The following is a 16010-nucleotide window of genomic DNA, read 5'->3' on the forward strand; positions in this document are numbered from 1 at the left end:
TTCTGTTAAATATGTGGCCTGTTTTCCCTTCGTTGCAGAGTCATGCTATGTCCCTTAAACATATAGGATGTACTTTAAATACAATATGTTAAGAGAGATTAAATGATTCCATTATGAAAGAAAAATAATAACTAACAAAGGAAATAAAATAAATAGATCTGCTTTAGTGAGACTTTCACTTCTTGGTCTTGCTGTTGTAAAAAAAATCTGTGTGAAATGAAATCAATTTTAATCAAATCTGCACAAACCGAAGGGATCTATAGGAGCAGAAGGAAGGATTGGCAGGAGAGCAGGTAGGGACGTGAACACAGTGGCATAAGGAGGTAAAAAAAACAAAACAATGTTGATTATGGTGAGGTTATGCCACAGAGACAGATATTAGTGTAACTCCATTTTCACAACTCTACATGTTAAGTATGTTTAGATTAATATTGGTGAATAGTTAATGTGGGGAAACAGATGGAACCCAATCAATTCATGCACACACACATATAAACATACACAGACTCACACCATCTATGGAGGACTGGGATGTGGCTCATTAATACCCAACATCTGTTTTGGCCTTGACTGTACCCCTCCAATTATGGTCATGAAACCCACACACTCTTAGACGTGTGCACTCACAGACACCAGAGGTGTGAGCTGCTCGCTTATTTGGGGATCACCGAAAAACTTTGCAGTACACTAACACAGGCAGCCACAAACAGAAGTCATCATTGAGCTGGCAACCAGTAAGGACAAGCTTTTAAAAGATTATCCTCGCTTTTAAGTGCACTGTCGGAACAATAGTGAGTGTTTATAGGCCCATCAGGCTCAAAATAACAGCTAATTTCACTGGTGCAAGAGGAAATATTTCAGAGATCACTGCAACATATGCCAAACACAGAATAAAGAGTAGAAAAATGTGCCTGAACTAAAAAAGAAATCTATGTTAAGAGATTCACACAAAAAACAGGATGTCCAAGGAAAAGATAAAATCTAACAGAACTCGTTCCCATGAGCTATTTTTCTCCATCTACTTGGGTTTATGTTTTTAGAGCGCCAAAGGATGCTGCGGCTCATAATGTCTCTTTCCAACTATTCAACATGTTGGCGGAAGTTTCAGGGCAAATAGCTGCCAAGACATTTGTCCTCTAAACAGAAGCACGCCTCCGCACACGCTAATATAAACCACAGTGAAGCCCAGAACTTCATCTAACTATAATGCACACATCTTAAAATATCACAGACACAGTAATATGGTCTCTCTCTCTATATATATATACACACACACACACACACTGTATGCTTGTGTACTTGTCCTAACAACAACACTGTCAAGACCCTTTCAGTGCAAACACAGATATGTATCCAGACTCAAAGCTTGGATATAAATTATACTAAAAGGGAATTAATTTAGTTCAGAGTTTTAAAGTCAGTGCAGAGCAGGCTTGCTGTAGACACATTTAGAATAATGTACATTTGTCTACAAACAAGCTTGTTGTTGAACAAATAGAGTGAAAGATGAGTGTGTCAGTTTTAAATGAGACTTGATGGAAATTTGCTCCAATATTTTTAACTCAATACAACTCAAGCAGCTGTCTTTGAATATTGGCACTATCATTTGCTTTAAATCAGAACCAAATTACAAACTTCCCCCCAAGAGGATTTCGAGAGGTCTGATGGGACCCAACACAAGTTTAATACTCATACTCTTATGCAAGTCCTGGTAATGACAATAATTCACTACGATGGCTAATATACTGTATGTTTGTAAATCAGACACGTCAAAGAAACATAAAAAGGAGGAATAAAAGATTTAGATGTAAAAAGTCCAACTGAAATATAAATGTTCACATCACAGGGAAAAAACTGTCAAAGTCTACAATCACACAAAAACGTACTGGCTGGGTGAATGAATCAGTCAGAACAGCTCCACACGCACCCATCAGAGTTGTGAGTAGACCCAGTTCCTTTTAATTACAGTTTTATTATGAAAGGCTGCAACAGACTGCACCTTCAAAAAGCTTCAAAATGCTACTGGAAGGTCTACAAATTGAGCTGGATGCCATCAATATCCTTATTACGATGCTGCCTGACTTGATTAAATTCAAAAGCCTTTTCACTTAGTTGATTTGAAAGCTCCAAACAAAAACATAAACCTCTGCGTTATTAAAGGAAGTGAAAGAAAATGTAATTAATGGTTCATTTGGAAAGCAGACTGCAAAATGAATTCATAACCACACTCCCCGCATTAGGAGAGAATAAAGGGATTACAAAGAAGAGATAGCCTACACACTGTATGGATCAAGGAGATTTTAAGTACATTATTCACCCTGTGCCAAAAATGTCAAGGTCCATAATGTGACATTTTGCTTTTGCATGTCGAGTCCATTGTGACATAAAATAAACAGAAAGCCAAGAAAAATATGAAAAAAACAAGACAGCAGCTTAAAAATGATAGTTATTTGGGAAACATTTACTTTCTTGAATAAGCCATGACCGACAACACTCCTCTACGCTTATCTCCCAAACTAACTGTTGGCCTGTTTCCGTTCTTGGCCTTCTTTTTCAGTGGTAGGTGGACAAGGTGAGACATATATATTCACTTAAATTAAACAAAGACATCTCAACTTAATGGGATTTCTACTTCAACCCAGAAGGTTTGACATGTCTGCCTTCCTCCTGCTAGCGTCATCGTGTTTGATGCTTGGCCAGACGACTTTGTCCTTTTGAAAGCTACGTGGAAGCAGTGTCATTGTGTTGTTGTTTAATTGTATTTATCATGGAAAATAACAAATGCAACTAAGGGCAAAAGGCTTAAATGACATTTTGGCAGCAGACGCATCTATTTCATTACTTTCAATGTGCCTTTGTCCAGTCAGACACAATGATCACTGAGGCTTCTCCTCTTACTTTCAGTGTAAACTAAAGGACAGTTTGGTGGTGATTAATTCCCCTCCATTTGTTTCACCAGAGAATATGTAATTGTGTTAAAGTGTTGTTAGTGTTCTTTGGACAGCTAACAACATTAGCTAACTTAAGTTACGCTTACTAAATAACAGACAGCAGCAGGGTTTCCTGGTTGCTTAGCAACAGAGTAAAGAGCAGGATGCCAGCGCTGTCTCCGAAGGGCTCAAAATCAAGTTAGAGTGGTAACCTTCACATTTCAACGTCTAATCTCATCTAGCGGGATTGCTTCCAATATATCTTAGGTTAGGCTACTTACAAATTTCTCGAGCAGAGGCAAATAACCACGGTAACCACTTATAAAAGCCATGTTATTTTTCTTTTCAATGTTAATATTGCCAGGAAGCATGACCGGGCCATGGAGCTTTTTTAAATGATGATGGATGAATATTTCCTCGATAGCAATGTAAGTAAATCCTTTGATAGCTGAGACCCATACTGAATTTCAATTTGACTAATATTGACTTTTCCACTCCAAGCCACTGATGCGATGTGTGGGTCATAAAGCAGCGCACATTCATTTGTCAAACTTATCTTGCGTCACTCCAAGGGTTTGCTCAAATTGTGTCATGAGTCCGCTCTATTAGGCACACACACTTTGACTCAGCTCTGACCCTCTTGACATATTTCTCCCATACATACCACTACATAAACATGAACACACATACACACTCATGCTGCATACATAGCTACACATAGATTTGAGTCAGACAAATAAGCAAGCCGGCAAGCATGCAAGCACATATGCAGCCACAATGAAGATCCATCCATCTGTGGTAAATTAAGTCACTCGAAAGGTCACTGCCATGTTTATACCAATGACTCAGACCACAGGAGTGAAGCTATGTAAACAGCCAAGCCACAAATAATGGCCACATTAACATTCAGCAATGTGTAAACCTGGAAATTTCGCACATGTACATAAACACAAGAACTTTCTTGACAATATTTTACAAGAAAACATACAACTTTATAACTTGAAGTCATAGAAAATGGAGTATTTCTCCAGTAAATGTTATTATAGGACACATGTATTTGTATTGGTGTTCAAATTCTCAAGTATTAGCTGTGTGAATACTCACGGAGACGACGTTCACGTAGTCGTCATCAGACAGGGTCTCCAGCATTTTGCTAACGGATGTTCGGATGAGTCTGAGGGTGAGACCTGAAACGCTGCCACTCCTGCAGGAAAAAAAAGATGATGTGCATCATACAACATAAATCAATAAAATGGTACAAACAATTTAAAGTGAAAATTAGGTAAGTTCTCTTTTAAAGCTACTTTTTTGTTGCCACATAAGGCAAAGAATAGACGGGTGAATAAACCAAAACCTTTTAAAGGACAAATACCTTAGTCTGTCAGTTTACCCTTTGATATTTTGCGCAAAGAATAACGGACCATCTGCCTGGTCAGGGCGCTGAAGGAAGGGTCAATGGGTATCCAAATCACAGTTATCTGTATCAAATGTCAGAGCAATGTGGCTTGCTGGTGAGATATCCACATACGGGACCAAGTTTCTTCCATTAATATGAAAGCTAAGATGTAGATTTACGCACCACATTAAAAAAGGAAATCAATAGTACTTGTTAATGACATGATTTGAGTGCCACTGGCATGTGACAGCTAATGAACTACATACAAATTGTTAATGTTAGCAGAAAATGAACGTCTCATGTAATAATTCTCCATCTTGAAAACATGAGCCCGGTCTAGACACATCTATAAATATATCACTTAATTGGTTCCTCCAGGTGACAGAATAGAAAAGGAGTTCCAAGCGTGACGGTGGCAGATTTGAGTACCAATTACCAGCGCTGTGTTAAGAGCTACGAGTGGACAAATTTAGTTTCTCATTCATCATGCTGCATTGTCATTGTAGCCCTGGTGCAGTGCAATGGGTGTCATTTATAATGAAAACTCCAACCGAGTGAAAATTACCAGAGAAATCTATTGGATGCCGACAAAAATGCTACACAACAAGAACAGATGTTCTAAGTTAAACTTGTGGTAAATAAGGAAGAAACTTATTTCATGTGTGGGTTAATACACATTCTGTGAGCTAGGGAGTTTTTTTTTTACAATGTATGTACAGTTGAAATGAACTACAGTACCCATGTTCATGGTAATGAAGAGACATATCAACCACTGATGGTCTATTATTTAACAGTTCTTGGACAAAAACTGAACTCTATGGCACAGAGGCAAGAGCTATATCAGGATTTTACTATTGACAATAATGAAAACACAGAACATTTCTAGGCTTATCCTTGACGTTTGGGTCGCTCTTTCCACTTACGTAATGTAATGCTACTTAAAAGAAGATGTAAACATCCTCTCTGAACATATTAGTCCTTCTAAGCTTTAATATTTGAGACATAAACCAGAGAAAGACACAACCAGACTGTAAATGATGAGCTTGCCCGATACACTGATTGCGTTTTGTTTCGTCAGTGTCACAGGAGCGCAGAGGCAGCCGCGAGCACAGTACAGCAGCAGCGCCCAGCGGGACGAAGCCAGTCAGAGAGTTAGCATCAGGGCCATCTGGCGTGCAAAAATAAAATAAAATCTGACTGTAATGGATGAATCATGGGGTCGTCACTCACGCATCCACCAGGATCAGCATGTCCTTGGGTGACGCCGCCCCTTGAATGTACCTGGTGAGCAACAACACACACAGGTCGGGGACATTGAGAACATAAAGAGATTCACATGTGCACACAAGTGGCAAAAACACAAAAGGGACATAAAGGTGACTGTAAAAATGCAAAATGTCTTTTTTATGTTTGTTTCTACACTGCACAAAGACTTAGCACATCTAATAGTGTCTTTCATAAATAAACAGCATGTCTGTGTTTAGAGTTTGGGTACACAGGGGCTGAGGGGGCTTTTGCAAGTAATGAAATTTAATAACCTAGTTAAAAGAGAATTGGTGGCTTCCAGCCATATTTTAATCATTTTTGGATTTAATGAAGCTTTTGAATTGGTACCCTTTGATCTGCAGCAGCTTTATCATCATAGTGCTCTGATGTGTTTGTTTGGCTTTGGTCAGAGACCTGGATTTGCTTGTTTTAAACTCTGTGTGTGTGTGTGTGTGTGTGTAGGTCTTATATGCAATCAATTTATGTAACATGCAAATATAGTTTTGGCAAATGAATCTTTAATGTGACTATTACACAGGTAGATTGAATGAGCTTGTGTGTGTGCCCTTGACAAACACTAGAATAATGACTGACAATGAGATGATAAGAGACACAGAAGCACAAACTGCACGTCCCATAACAAGTGTTTGCACTCACCACGGTCGCCTGCGCACGTCGTACAAGTCGATCTTATTTTCTGAGTTGCTTAAGTCCATCCAAGGGGATGCTGGGGTTTGGCAGAAGGAAAAAAATGGTTGACAGTTATGCAGCATATTGAATAAACACACTGCTCTAAGGTGATCCCACTGTAAGATGCTTTATGTCTGTACTCTTAGCATAGCTGATACCGTAAAGGAATCGTGCCCACCGCTGTCAGCTCATTGTCTATGTGCAAGTAAATATCCAACAAGACCCAGGAGGCAACATTTAGTCTGGCTCTACCTTAGGAATTAAAAACATGTACTCATTGGCCTGTCCAAATATTTAATCTGTACACAAACCAAAATGTAAAAGCAACAAGTTGTGTTTTTTTAAGGAGGTTTCCTGGAGCAGGGACTTCCTGGACCTTGCTGCGACTGTAAAGACTAAAGAAATATGAGGTAGTTGTTGTTACTGCATCCTGTTTTTATGTCTAAGCTGATTGCCTCATGATTCAGCTGATTCTCATAACTTGTAGTTTTTGTGATGATGAAGATCAGTTGCACCTTTTTAAATATTATGGGAAAAACAATGATCATAGCTGGTGTTCACACACACATATGTTTATGTTTTCATAAAATAACTCATTCATGACTGTGTGGCCTCTCTCAGCCCACAGTCACGAGACCGAGTTGTGACCAAGTCGGCCAACAGAAGTCTGCATGTGTTTTTACATCTGTCGCCAGCTTGATGAAACGGCCCTTTGGCAGCAATTTTTTTGTTCCATCATTGACCACACAAAAGTCAGTGGGCTAGAGACGGAGAAACCTCATTGGCTGCTGGGCTGCTCACCTGGGTAGTAGCGAGCCAGTCCGGTGGCAGAGCCAAACACCTGCCAGAGGAGTGAAGGGTCTTCCTCTTTGTTTTTACGGAAAACATCCTCCAAGGCTTCTGTCCAGTTTAACTCGTTCAAAATGATGGTAGCTAGAATAAACACACAAACAGAGATTAAATGAGTCACATTTGTGCAGAAGTGAAAAATCATAAAAGTCACACAAGCAGAAAATGCCAAGGCTTTTCAAAAACCATTTACTTTGAAAAAGTAATTCTGAGGAAGGAGAACCCATGCTTGAAAATTTAACACGCACAACCACACACACGCAGATTCAGTATTAGGCTGCCGACATTGACGACTTTGAGGAAGCCTCCTCACACATATTGAAACTGACGTCAGTCTGCTTTGATGAGATATTTCCATTTCTTTCAGTGAAAAAACTCTGAATACACACTCAAAACACACAGCACAATCTGCTGCATTAGAAAGTGAGCAAAAGAGAGGGGGGAGGCACAAAGGAGAGAGAGAGGGGGTGAAAGAGGGGTTAAAAACAGGGTGATTCAATTTGATATTTCTGGAATAAGACAAAATCATCTTGTGGATACTCAGGGGACAGACATACAGTAAACGTTTTTGTTTACCTGTTTGTCTGCAGGAGCTCTTACTGCCTTAATGCTCTAACAATCTAGTTTGATCCAAAAAGGCAGCGCTCAGCCTGAGAGAGTGGGCTGCATGTCAAACTGATGCTGTGCATGACTCATACTAGTGTGATGTGTGTGTGTATGTGAGAGAGAGAGAATGTGTGTGTAAAATGCCGCCATCTATAAGTATTTACATGCTTTTGTGTGGAAGCAGCTAGATTTAAGAAACATGAACAAAAAAAAAGCAAGACAGGGGACATCCAGGAAATATGGGGTTTGCTGAGGCCGAGTCATACGTGACAGATGACGAGTAGGTGTGTGGTTCAAAGTGAGTTAGTGTGAAGCACCTGTGCCCGTAACGCCGTTAGAGAATTGTATAACTCAGCAAAAAGAGAAAGCATTGCAGAGGAGAGAGGGGGAATTGAATTTGATCTTCAGCACTTGACTGACACATCTGCCTGAAAAAAAGCCCACAAACTTCATTTATTTTTAGCCAGTACTCAATCACAACACACAGGTTTTTTGCCAACTCATAGGATCTTACAGAAGAATCAAATTCAGCCAGTATCAAGAGTCACTCAAATGGCACTGTGATGTTCTCTAAGCTAATGAACCTGTGCTAACATGCTCACATTGACAATACTCGCATACAGTAGCAGCTAAGGCAAATCCGCCTATCGCCATAATCCCTGTAGTTTTAGGAGTAGGTTAATTACCTTTAATTGTTGGTGCAAGCTGTTTTTAGATCGGCGGGGCAGAGACGCGAGCTGTACAGTACTTTCGCGTTTCCCCTCATCAAACTAAATCTAAATCTAAAAAAATAACTTGAACCGACGACAATTAAAGGTAATTAACCTACTCCTATGACTATAGGGATTATGGCAATGGAAAAAATTGTCAAAATGTTGAACTAACCCTTTAACATCTCAAAAGTTCAAAGAATTCATCCTGAGGTCACAAATTAATATCTGCACCAAATTAGATTGCAATTCATCCAATGCTTGCTTAACCATTTCACAAAAAAAGATCAGACCCAAATGATAACGTCATACGTATGTTTCTAAGAATTTGACAATACTATGTATGTTAATGAGAAGAGGCTAAATATATTGTATATATATAAAATGCCATCTGTGTAAAATGCAATTGAATTCATCAGCACCACAAACTGAAACTAAGCCCAAAAAGAAAACTGGCAACAGAGTGAACATGGTTTGCTATGTACAAAAAAAAAAAAAAAAAAAATTGAAACAAACTTTTGAACCTTTGTTTCCTGAGAAAGTGTCCTTTCTAAGATCCCTGAGAAAAAGGTTTTGCTGCTGCACAGTGAGAACTAGTTTGTTTGGACAAAAGACACCAAGAAAAACTCTTTTAACCAAGTAAACAAGCAACGTCCAGCCTTAAAAAATATATATTTTTCCTGTGTGACATCCCCGACCCCCCTTCATTTTTTCCACTGATTGTCCTGAAACCTCCCTCAACAAGGCTCTATTCCCATGCTTTGTAGGTTAAAGAGAGGGTTTTGGCTTTAAATGGCTCCCTGTGGCATTGTAGAGGAAAAGCATATCCCAATGATAAGTGGTGACAATGTGTTCAGGCCTGATCTCTGTACTCCCCGAGGACGGCCCTTAATGGATTAGTCCTGCTAGTTTCCGTGACATCAGTAACAAGAAGTCTCATACAGGAGGCACTGGCATTTTCCACCCCACACAGCTCATGCTTATAGTGAACTACCAAGAAAAGAGCATATTCAGTTTTTCAGTTCAATGCTGTGACCAACCCATTAGGTGATTGGTGTGTGTGTGTGTGTGTGTGTGTGTGTGTGTGGACATAATGAGCAGCGACTGAGTCTGTGTTCTTACTCACTGTGTGTTTCTATGCTTCCTTTGTGCAAAACTGACAAATCCATTATAGTCTCCCATAGGAGCCTTGGATACAGACACACACACCACACCACAGCCGAGCTCACACACCACTAAAATGATGGGCACGGTCAGGCACCAACGATAAGCTCACAGCAACATCAAAATCAAAAGGCGTGGCGAGGCAGCGTCCTCTGATCTCAGCCAAATACTGGAACAAATCACAGTTTCAGTGTTAACAGATCCATCTCTGTGGAGATGTGTGTTGGCGTCTCGAGGTTGCCACGGCGAGAGGCTGAAATGAGAAGCATCTCCAAACAAACAAGCAAACATGAGAAAAGAATAACAGTTTTTTCTATTTTCTGTAACATTTACTCCTTCCCTTTTCTCAGAATTATAGATAATTCTGTTCGATAAATACTAGTTGTGGTGGAAAAAAGCTCGGCAATAATTCACAATGAACATAGCTCATAAGCGACGGCTAATTTTGGACCTTCTGGCTCTCCGTATATTCAGAGTTCAGCTAAATGGTTAACAATACAAGTTCATGTGACATAATTCACCAAAGCTGAACTTGAAAACAAATGACTATTTCATGTTTGGTTGACGGTCTGGTCCAAAATTGATATATACAGTGTATATAATGTTTTTAAGGTTGGATTCAGCACTGAGCTTTCAGGATTTGACGTTGCTTCTCTTTACCCATGCTAAACTCTTGTTGAACTTAACCTACTTTGGGGTTTGAATTCAGATTTGTCACACAGAAATAATGAATTAAGTGAAGATGCCCTAACAACAGGCCTCATAAATTGCAGAATTCAAATATCACATGGTTAACAAGTGGGAGATAAGAAAAAAATAAAAATAAATGAATGATTCATGGGACGAGGAGAGACATGGGAACTGAATATGGAGGAGAAAATACTAAATATCCCCTGCGAGGCATGTAGATGCTTTCAAAAACAAATCAAACAGGATTCTGGCAGTGAGTGATGAGGGTGGCGGCTGGCGGAGGTGAGGGAAAGAGAGAGAGAGAGAGGAGGGAAAGCTGCGCCGTGCTATGCCAAGCGATGCCCCTGTGGCATTCCCTGTCATCAGCTAGCTGGTGGCTCAAACTGCCTGTGCATTTGAAAGTAATTACATGGTGGGGGCTGAAGTGGTGAGAACCTGTAATCATCGTATCAGAGGGGGCGCCTCCACTCGATGATACTTTGCTACTCACGACTCATTGTGATGTGAGCACGAATACGTACAGTTCACACAGCGCTGATATCCCCTTTAACTTGTAACACACCTAAGGATCAGCAGTTCAACAGAGAATGAACGCCCATATATAATACATCCTTTCACATACATCCACTTTTATACGTCTTGACAGTGAGAGGGAAATACTTCACTTAACGACCTAGCGACGACCTAGCAACCGATATTTAGGGCAACACAAACCGGCAGCGTGTGATGCACATCAAAAACACTTGTTCCTATTGTTCATCATGACGGCCCACAAGACACACTACGCTGTTTCCCAGCACCAACACTTGTCAGCTCAGTAGTAACACAGCAGTGCTCGAGATCATCACATCCCCCTTTCTGAGCGCTGACAACTTTATCTGTCTGAACGAACGGCACCTCTGGTGTGTGCTGGGAGCATCAAATGGCATGATGCTCTGTCGAGCAATAGCACGCAAACCCTGAAATCCTGCATGAACACAAATAGTCCTTTTTCTAGACTAAATAAGAAAGAAATGTGTGTAAAAAAAATGAAAAATTAGTTTAAAAGATTTACACAAGAAACTGAGAAAGGGGCAAACATTTGGATGAAATGTCTGATGGACAGGCATGGACAACAAGAACAGCTGGAGGAGAATAAACTTTATGGGTGACTTGAGCTGAACTGTGATGTGCGATGTTGGATTATATAAAAAGTCTCATTTACTCCATGTCACACTATTTTACTGCATCTGATGTTTTCAGACATTTTAAAAGATTATGATTTGTCCTATTGTTACCATTCTGAAGTTCAGTCCTGGGATTGGCTAAATCCAACTTTATCTATTTGGCCATAAAGCCTAAAATATAAATTTATGATGTGATGAGATGGGTGAGAGAAAAATGAAACCTCTAGTCCAACATGTGCCTTGTTGGTCCTTGGCTCAAATATGGCCCATATACCTCCAGCAGATTCTGGCTGTTATCATCCAGTGTTGTCTGGCATGTGGAAGTAGCATCATGCTGTACTGTATATGGGCCAGATTCGGGCCGTGGCATTGGGCGTATACTGGGCTCATCCAAGTGTGGGGGCCAGATTTATTTTGCTATCTGGGTAACAAACACATGGATCGATCGCACTTCAATTGCAATGACGTAAATATAAGTGGATGTTAATGTGTGTGGACCATCAGACACATGGTGATGCAACAGGAGTAAAAGCTGAATGTAGTTCAAATATGTGTGAGAAACCACTAGAGGTGACATGAGTAGAGACACAGCACACACACACACATAACAACTATGGCTATAGGTTTTGGAAACCGGCACACACACATACTTGATTTCTATTTTTATTTCTGTAGCGTGAGGAAGCTGTTGAGATCATGAAGGTGAGAAAAGCCCTTTTTGTAGTCTCCACTGCTTTCAGATGAGTTACACACTAGACACTATTGACTATGTTTAAGCCTCATAGGGATCATAACGTCGCAAATTTTTCACTAAATTACATTTTACCATCACAGATATAATTTAACAATACGCCGTGTGACATCCAAGAAGTCCTTCATTATTTTCTAAGAGGTTTTATGGAGAGATCAAACAGGATTACAAGAAAGAGACTTGGTCTGGGGACTTTCTGGCCTGGAGGGGAATCCAAATGAGAAACGCAATCAGCTGATTAGAGCATCCTGGGAAGGTATCCAACTTGTCGGAAGGACACGGGTCGCGGGAGTAATGACAGTGAAGGGGGGGACAGAGGCGGGACAGAAGGATGTGGAGAGAGATGGAAATGAAGATACCTAAGAGTTTGGCAGCCAGCACTGTAAATGAAACAGGACGTGTGTCAAGTGGCACAAGCCTGCAAAAAAAGAAAAAAAAAAGAGGAAAAAAATCAATTTGTACGCTGTGAGCTTTGCCACGGGGGCCGTGACTTCAACACAAACACACTCACACACACTGTGTCAGAGTATCTCAGCACGTCACAGTGTGTGCGTGTCTCGGGCTGACAGGTGCCACACAGCGTTGATGCAAACGGGCATCAGACGAGCCTCGGATCTTCTTGCCAAGGCCGCGATGCTCTCCTCTCATCTCCTCTCATCGCATCCACGCCAATCTGCCTAATGAACGAGAAGCCACGCATACGCAGCCATGAGATCCGTATACAGTACAGTAGGTGCATGTGACGTGACATGACGTGACGCACACACGGCGACTCTCACAGCCCGAGCGTTTCTCTTTCTTTCTTTTCCATTTCTCTCTCTCTCTAAAACATGTTCACACACGCAGACAAACTCTGATTCATCTCCACTGTGCGTGCACACACACACACGAACACGATAATGAATCCCAGTCTGACCACCCACACTGCATCAGTGGGGGGAATAGATTCCAATCAGCAGGAGTAATGTGGGAGAGAACGACAGTAGCACATTTGTCTCAACACACCCCGCTATTAATATGCTTAATAAAGCGAATCAGGAGATGAGGGGAGAGGTGGATGGAGGTCAAGGTGAAGATGTAGAGCTGTAGATGGAAGGAAGCAAGGTGGTGGAAAAGGATGAGAAGGGAGAAGAAGGAAGAAAGAGGAAGAGTGTGGACAGTGTGGGACAATTAAAGGAGAGCTGGATGACACACCTCTCCTTCAGCAGCAGTAAAAAGCCACAAGGACGCCAGTCCCGTCTAGACAAAATCCTCTAATCAAGTTACCACTCTTTCCCCCACACAACAAGATAGAACATCAGGGCGTGTCCCACTGTGTGTGTCTCCTCCTACACACACGCACACACATACACACGAAAACACATTGCCATAGCAACGCTGACAGTGCTGGCCAGCCGGAGTGGCATCGATGTGGCAGCCCATCCTTGGAGACAGAGAGAGAAAGAGAGCGATAGATGGAAAGAGAGAGGGAGAAAAGAGGAGGAGGAGGAGAGAGGGAGAGAGAAAGAAAGAAAGAGGACCAACATCAGCTCAGCTTCACCACTGGAGCTCCACCTAGAACCGCCCTCCACCACCTGCCAGAGAGCTGAGAGAGATCAAACAGATGCAGCTTCAGTAGAGACCAGTTAATATATGGATTATGAAATGAAAGGAAAGAAAAGAAATGAAAAGAGAATGAAAGGGAGAAAAAAAGACAGACATGAATCACGCTGGGACCAAGCCCCAACCCTCCCCTCCGCCCTTGCATCATTATAACTGCTGCCTGTAAAAATAACTGAGTGCATTTGGCCATTTGGCAATGACAAAAATGTCTGCACACTCAGAGGCCTCAGAGGCCCATCACACTGCACATTTATAGTCCAACTTATGTGGAGTGACTCACTGTATAAGGGCATTAAAGTCATGTGACCCAGTCCACTGCATTTAGCAAACCCACTGTGACGACCATTAGTGAAATTGATATTGAATGCTCAATCAATGCCAGGCAGGCTATTAGCTCATGCTGCATATGAACTGGGAATAAGGAAATTATTTAACTGTTTTGATCCCTGCAAAATTTTATAAGGTTCAATGAATTTACAATATAACAATATTAGTGTTCCTATCATTTCTTATTTAATAATCACCCTTATTTTCTGAAGCCAGGCGATCATCAACCTTCTTTTTTGCCTAATGCTTTTTTTTTTTCCTTTTTGCCATATACTAACTGTGTGTATAAATATCTCTCTGTGAGTGTGTCTGCAAGAAAGGACATCCTGTAACTCATGTTTCAGTGTGCAAGTGTGTATTAAGACGTGTCGGCATCCTTTTGTGTCTTATGTGTGTCAGTCCTTCCACTGTGCTCATCATTGTCCTTGAATAAGAGTGTAGTAACCCAGAGGATATGTCAATGCATGCGTGTATTTATTTGTGTCTATATGTCTATATGTGTGTACACAGTCAACCATCTACGTTAGTGCTTTTATCTCTTCTGAGGAAGCTTGTGTTTGTTTCACATAATATTGTTTTCAGAACAAATGTGTAAACAAAAACCAAGGCAATGTATATTTCAAATAATCTAACACAGCATATTGTTTCTCAACCACATATAAATGCATACTACAACACTCACCACCACATATCATGTGTCATATTGTTGTCACCTCAGGTTTTCCAAGGACAAACTGCAGACTGTAATACTATGCATGTCTTGTATGCAATTATCACATAATAAAATCATCTAGATTGGTATCCGTGTTATTCAGAGTCATAAAAAAACAACAAACTCCATGCTACTCAGGCAAAAGCCATTAGCCCGATAATATTAATTTTACAGTAATGTCTGTTTTGGATTTGGCACTGCTGGGTCATAAAGGATAAAAGTCCAATTATGTGGCTCTTGATGACTCAAATTTGTCTCAAAGAGTTTCAAGCTGGCCACATCAGGTAATAGCATGCTTCATCATACCAGATTTAATTACTGTAAACCAAATCTAGTTTGACTGGTGACCTGTCTAATGTGCTTTCCTCCGTTATGTCCAACACATACTGGGAGAGGCTCCAGGAGGGAGTGGTGGAGAGTTATCCCGATGAAGTTAGGGCTCTAACTTTAGATCAGCTCGATGTGAGAGAAGTGTAATTAGACCACATAGTGGCAGTTGATCGCAAAAGGAGTTGTGGAAAAAGTGCCCAAGGACATTTGAAGCCCTCCTGTACCACCAGTGCAAGATGCACGTAAATATTGTTATGCTATATTTCTGTGTCTAACATATCCTTGTTAGCATGTGCTATAGTACCATGTCCTAACATTTGGTAACTGGCACTATGAATAAAACACAACTACATGAAATGAAAAATCTATTCATGGTCGTAACTATATAGCCATTATGATGCATCACCTGGGCACCATTAAAGTATTTACAAAATTTCCCCAGAGCTGCACCACTCACATGACTAAATTAAACTTTAAACTCTTCACAGCACAAATAATTCAGAAGATTAAAGGAATGAATATACAGTATAAAGTAGAAAACCTGAGATAGTGGAAATAAAAACTGTGAAACATAAACTAAAAATAAAAACAATGTCACACTGGTACGAAGCAGCCACAAAAAAAGATCTGACATCCTGTACAACTGTCCCGAGAGGTTGAGGAGGGTCAGCTATGAGCGGGAGGGAAAGGAGCAGCTGGTGACCAGGCTAAAGAGAGGGCTCGAGTATGTTGGCCATTGGCCCTTTTGGTAGCTGGGCTATATATAGAGTAGAATGGCTCGGTGTGGAAGTGTCTACACTGCAGACGGCGCTGGGAGCCCG

General features: G+C 40.8%; 1 protein-coding gene across 2 annotated transcripts in view; it reads right to left on the reverse strand.

The window, feature by feature from the left end:
- The window catches only part of LOC146962573 (voltage-dependent calcium channel subunit alpha-2/delta-1-like), an 83038-nt gene that overhangs the window by 25274 nt on the left and 41754 nt on the right, over positions 1 to 16010 (reverse strand). For both annotated transcript variants that reach the window (XM_085769767.1, XM_085769766.1), the window contains exons 7-10: positions 7084 to 7215; positions 6250 to 6319; positions 5557 to 5607; positions 4035 to 4134 (exon numbers count right to left, since the gene is read on the reverse strand). In XM_085769767.1, coding sequence (XP_085625893.1) covers positions 4035 to 4134; positions 5557 to 5607; positions 6250 to 6319; positions 7084 to 7215 — 353 coding nt within the window. The remainder of the gene's footprint in view (positions 1 to 4034; positions 4135 to 5556; positions 5608 to 6249; positions 6320 to 7083; positions 7216 to 16010) is intronic.

Source organism: Trachurus japonicus, chromosome 23, assembly GCF_045865225.1.
Source record: "Trachurus japonicus isolate A0001 chromosome 23, Traja_1.0".
Lineage (NCBI taxonomy): Eukaryota > Metazoa > Chordata > Actinopteri > Carangiformes > Carangidae > Trachurus > Trachurus japonicus.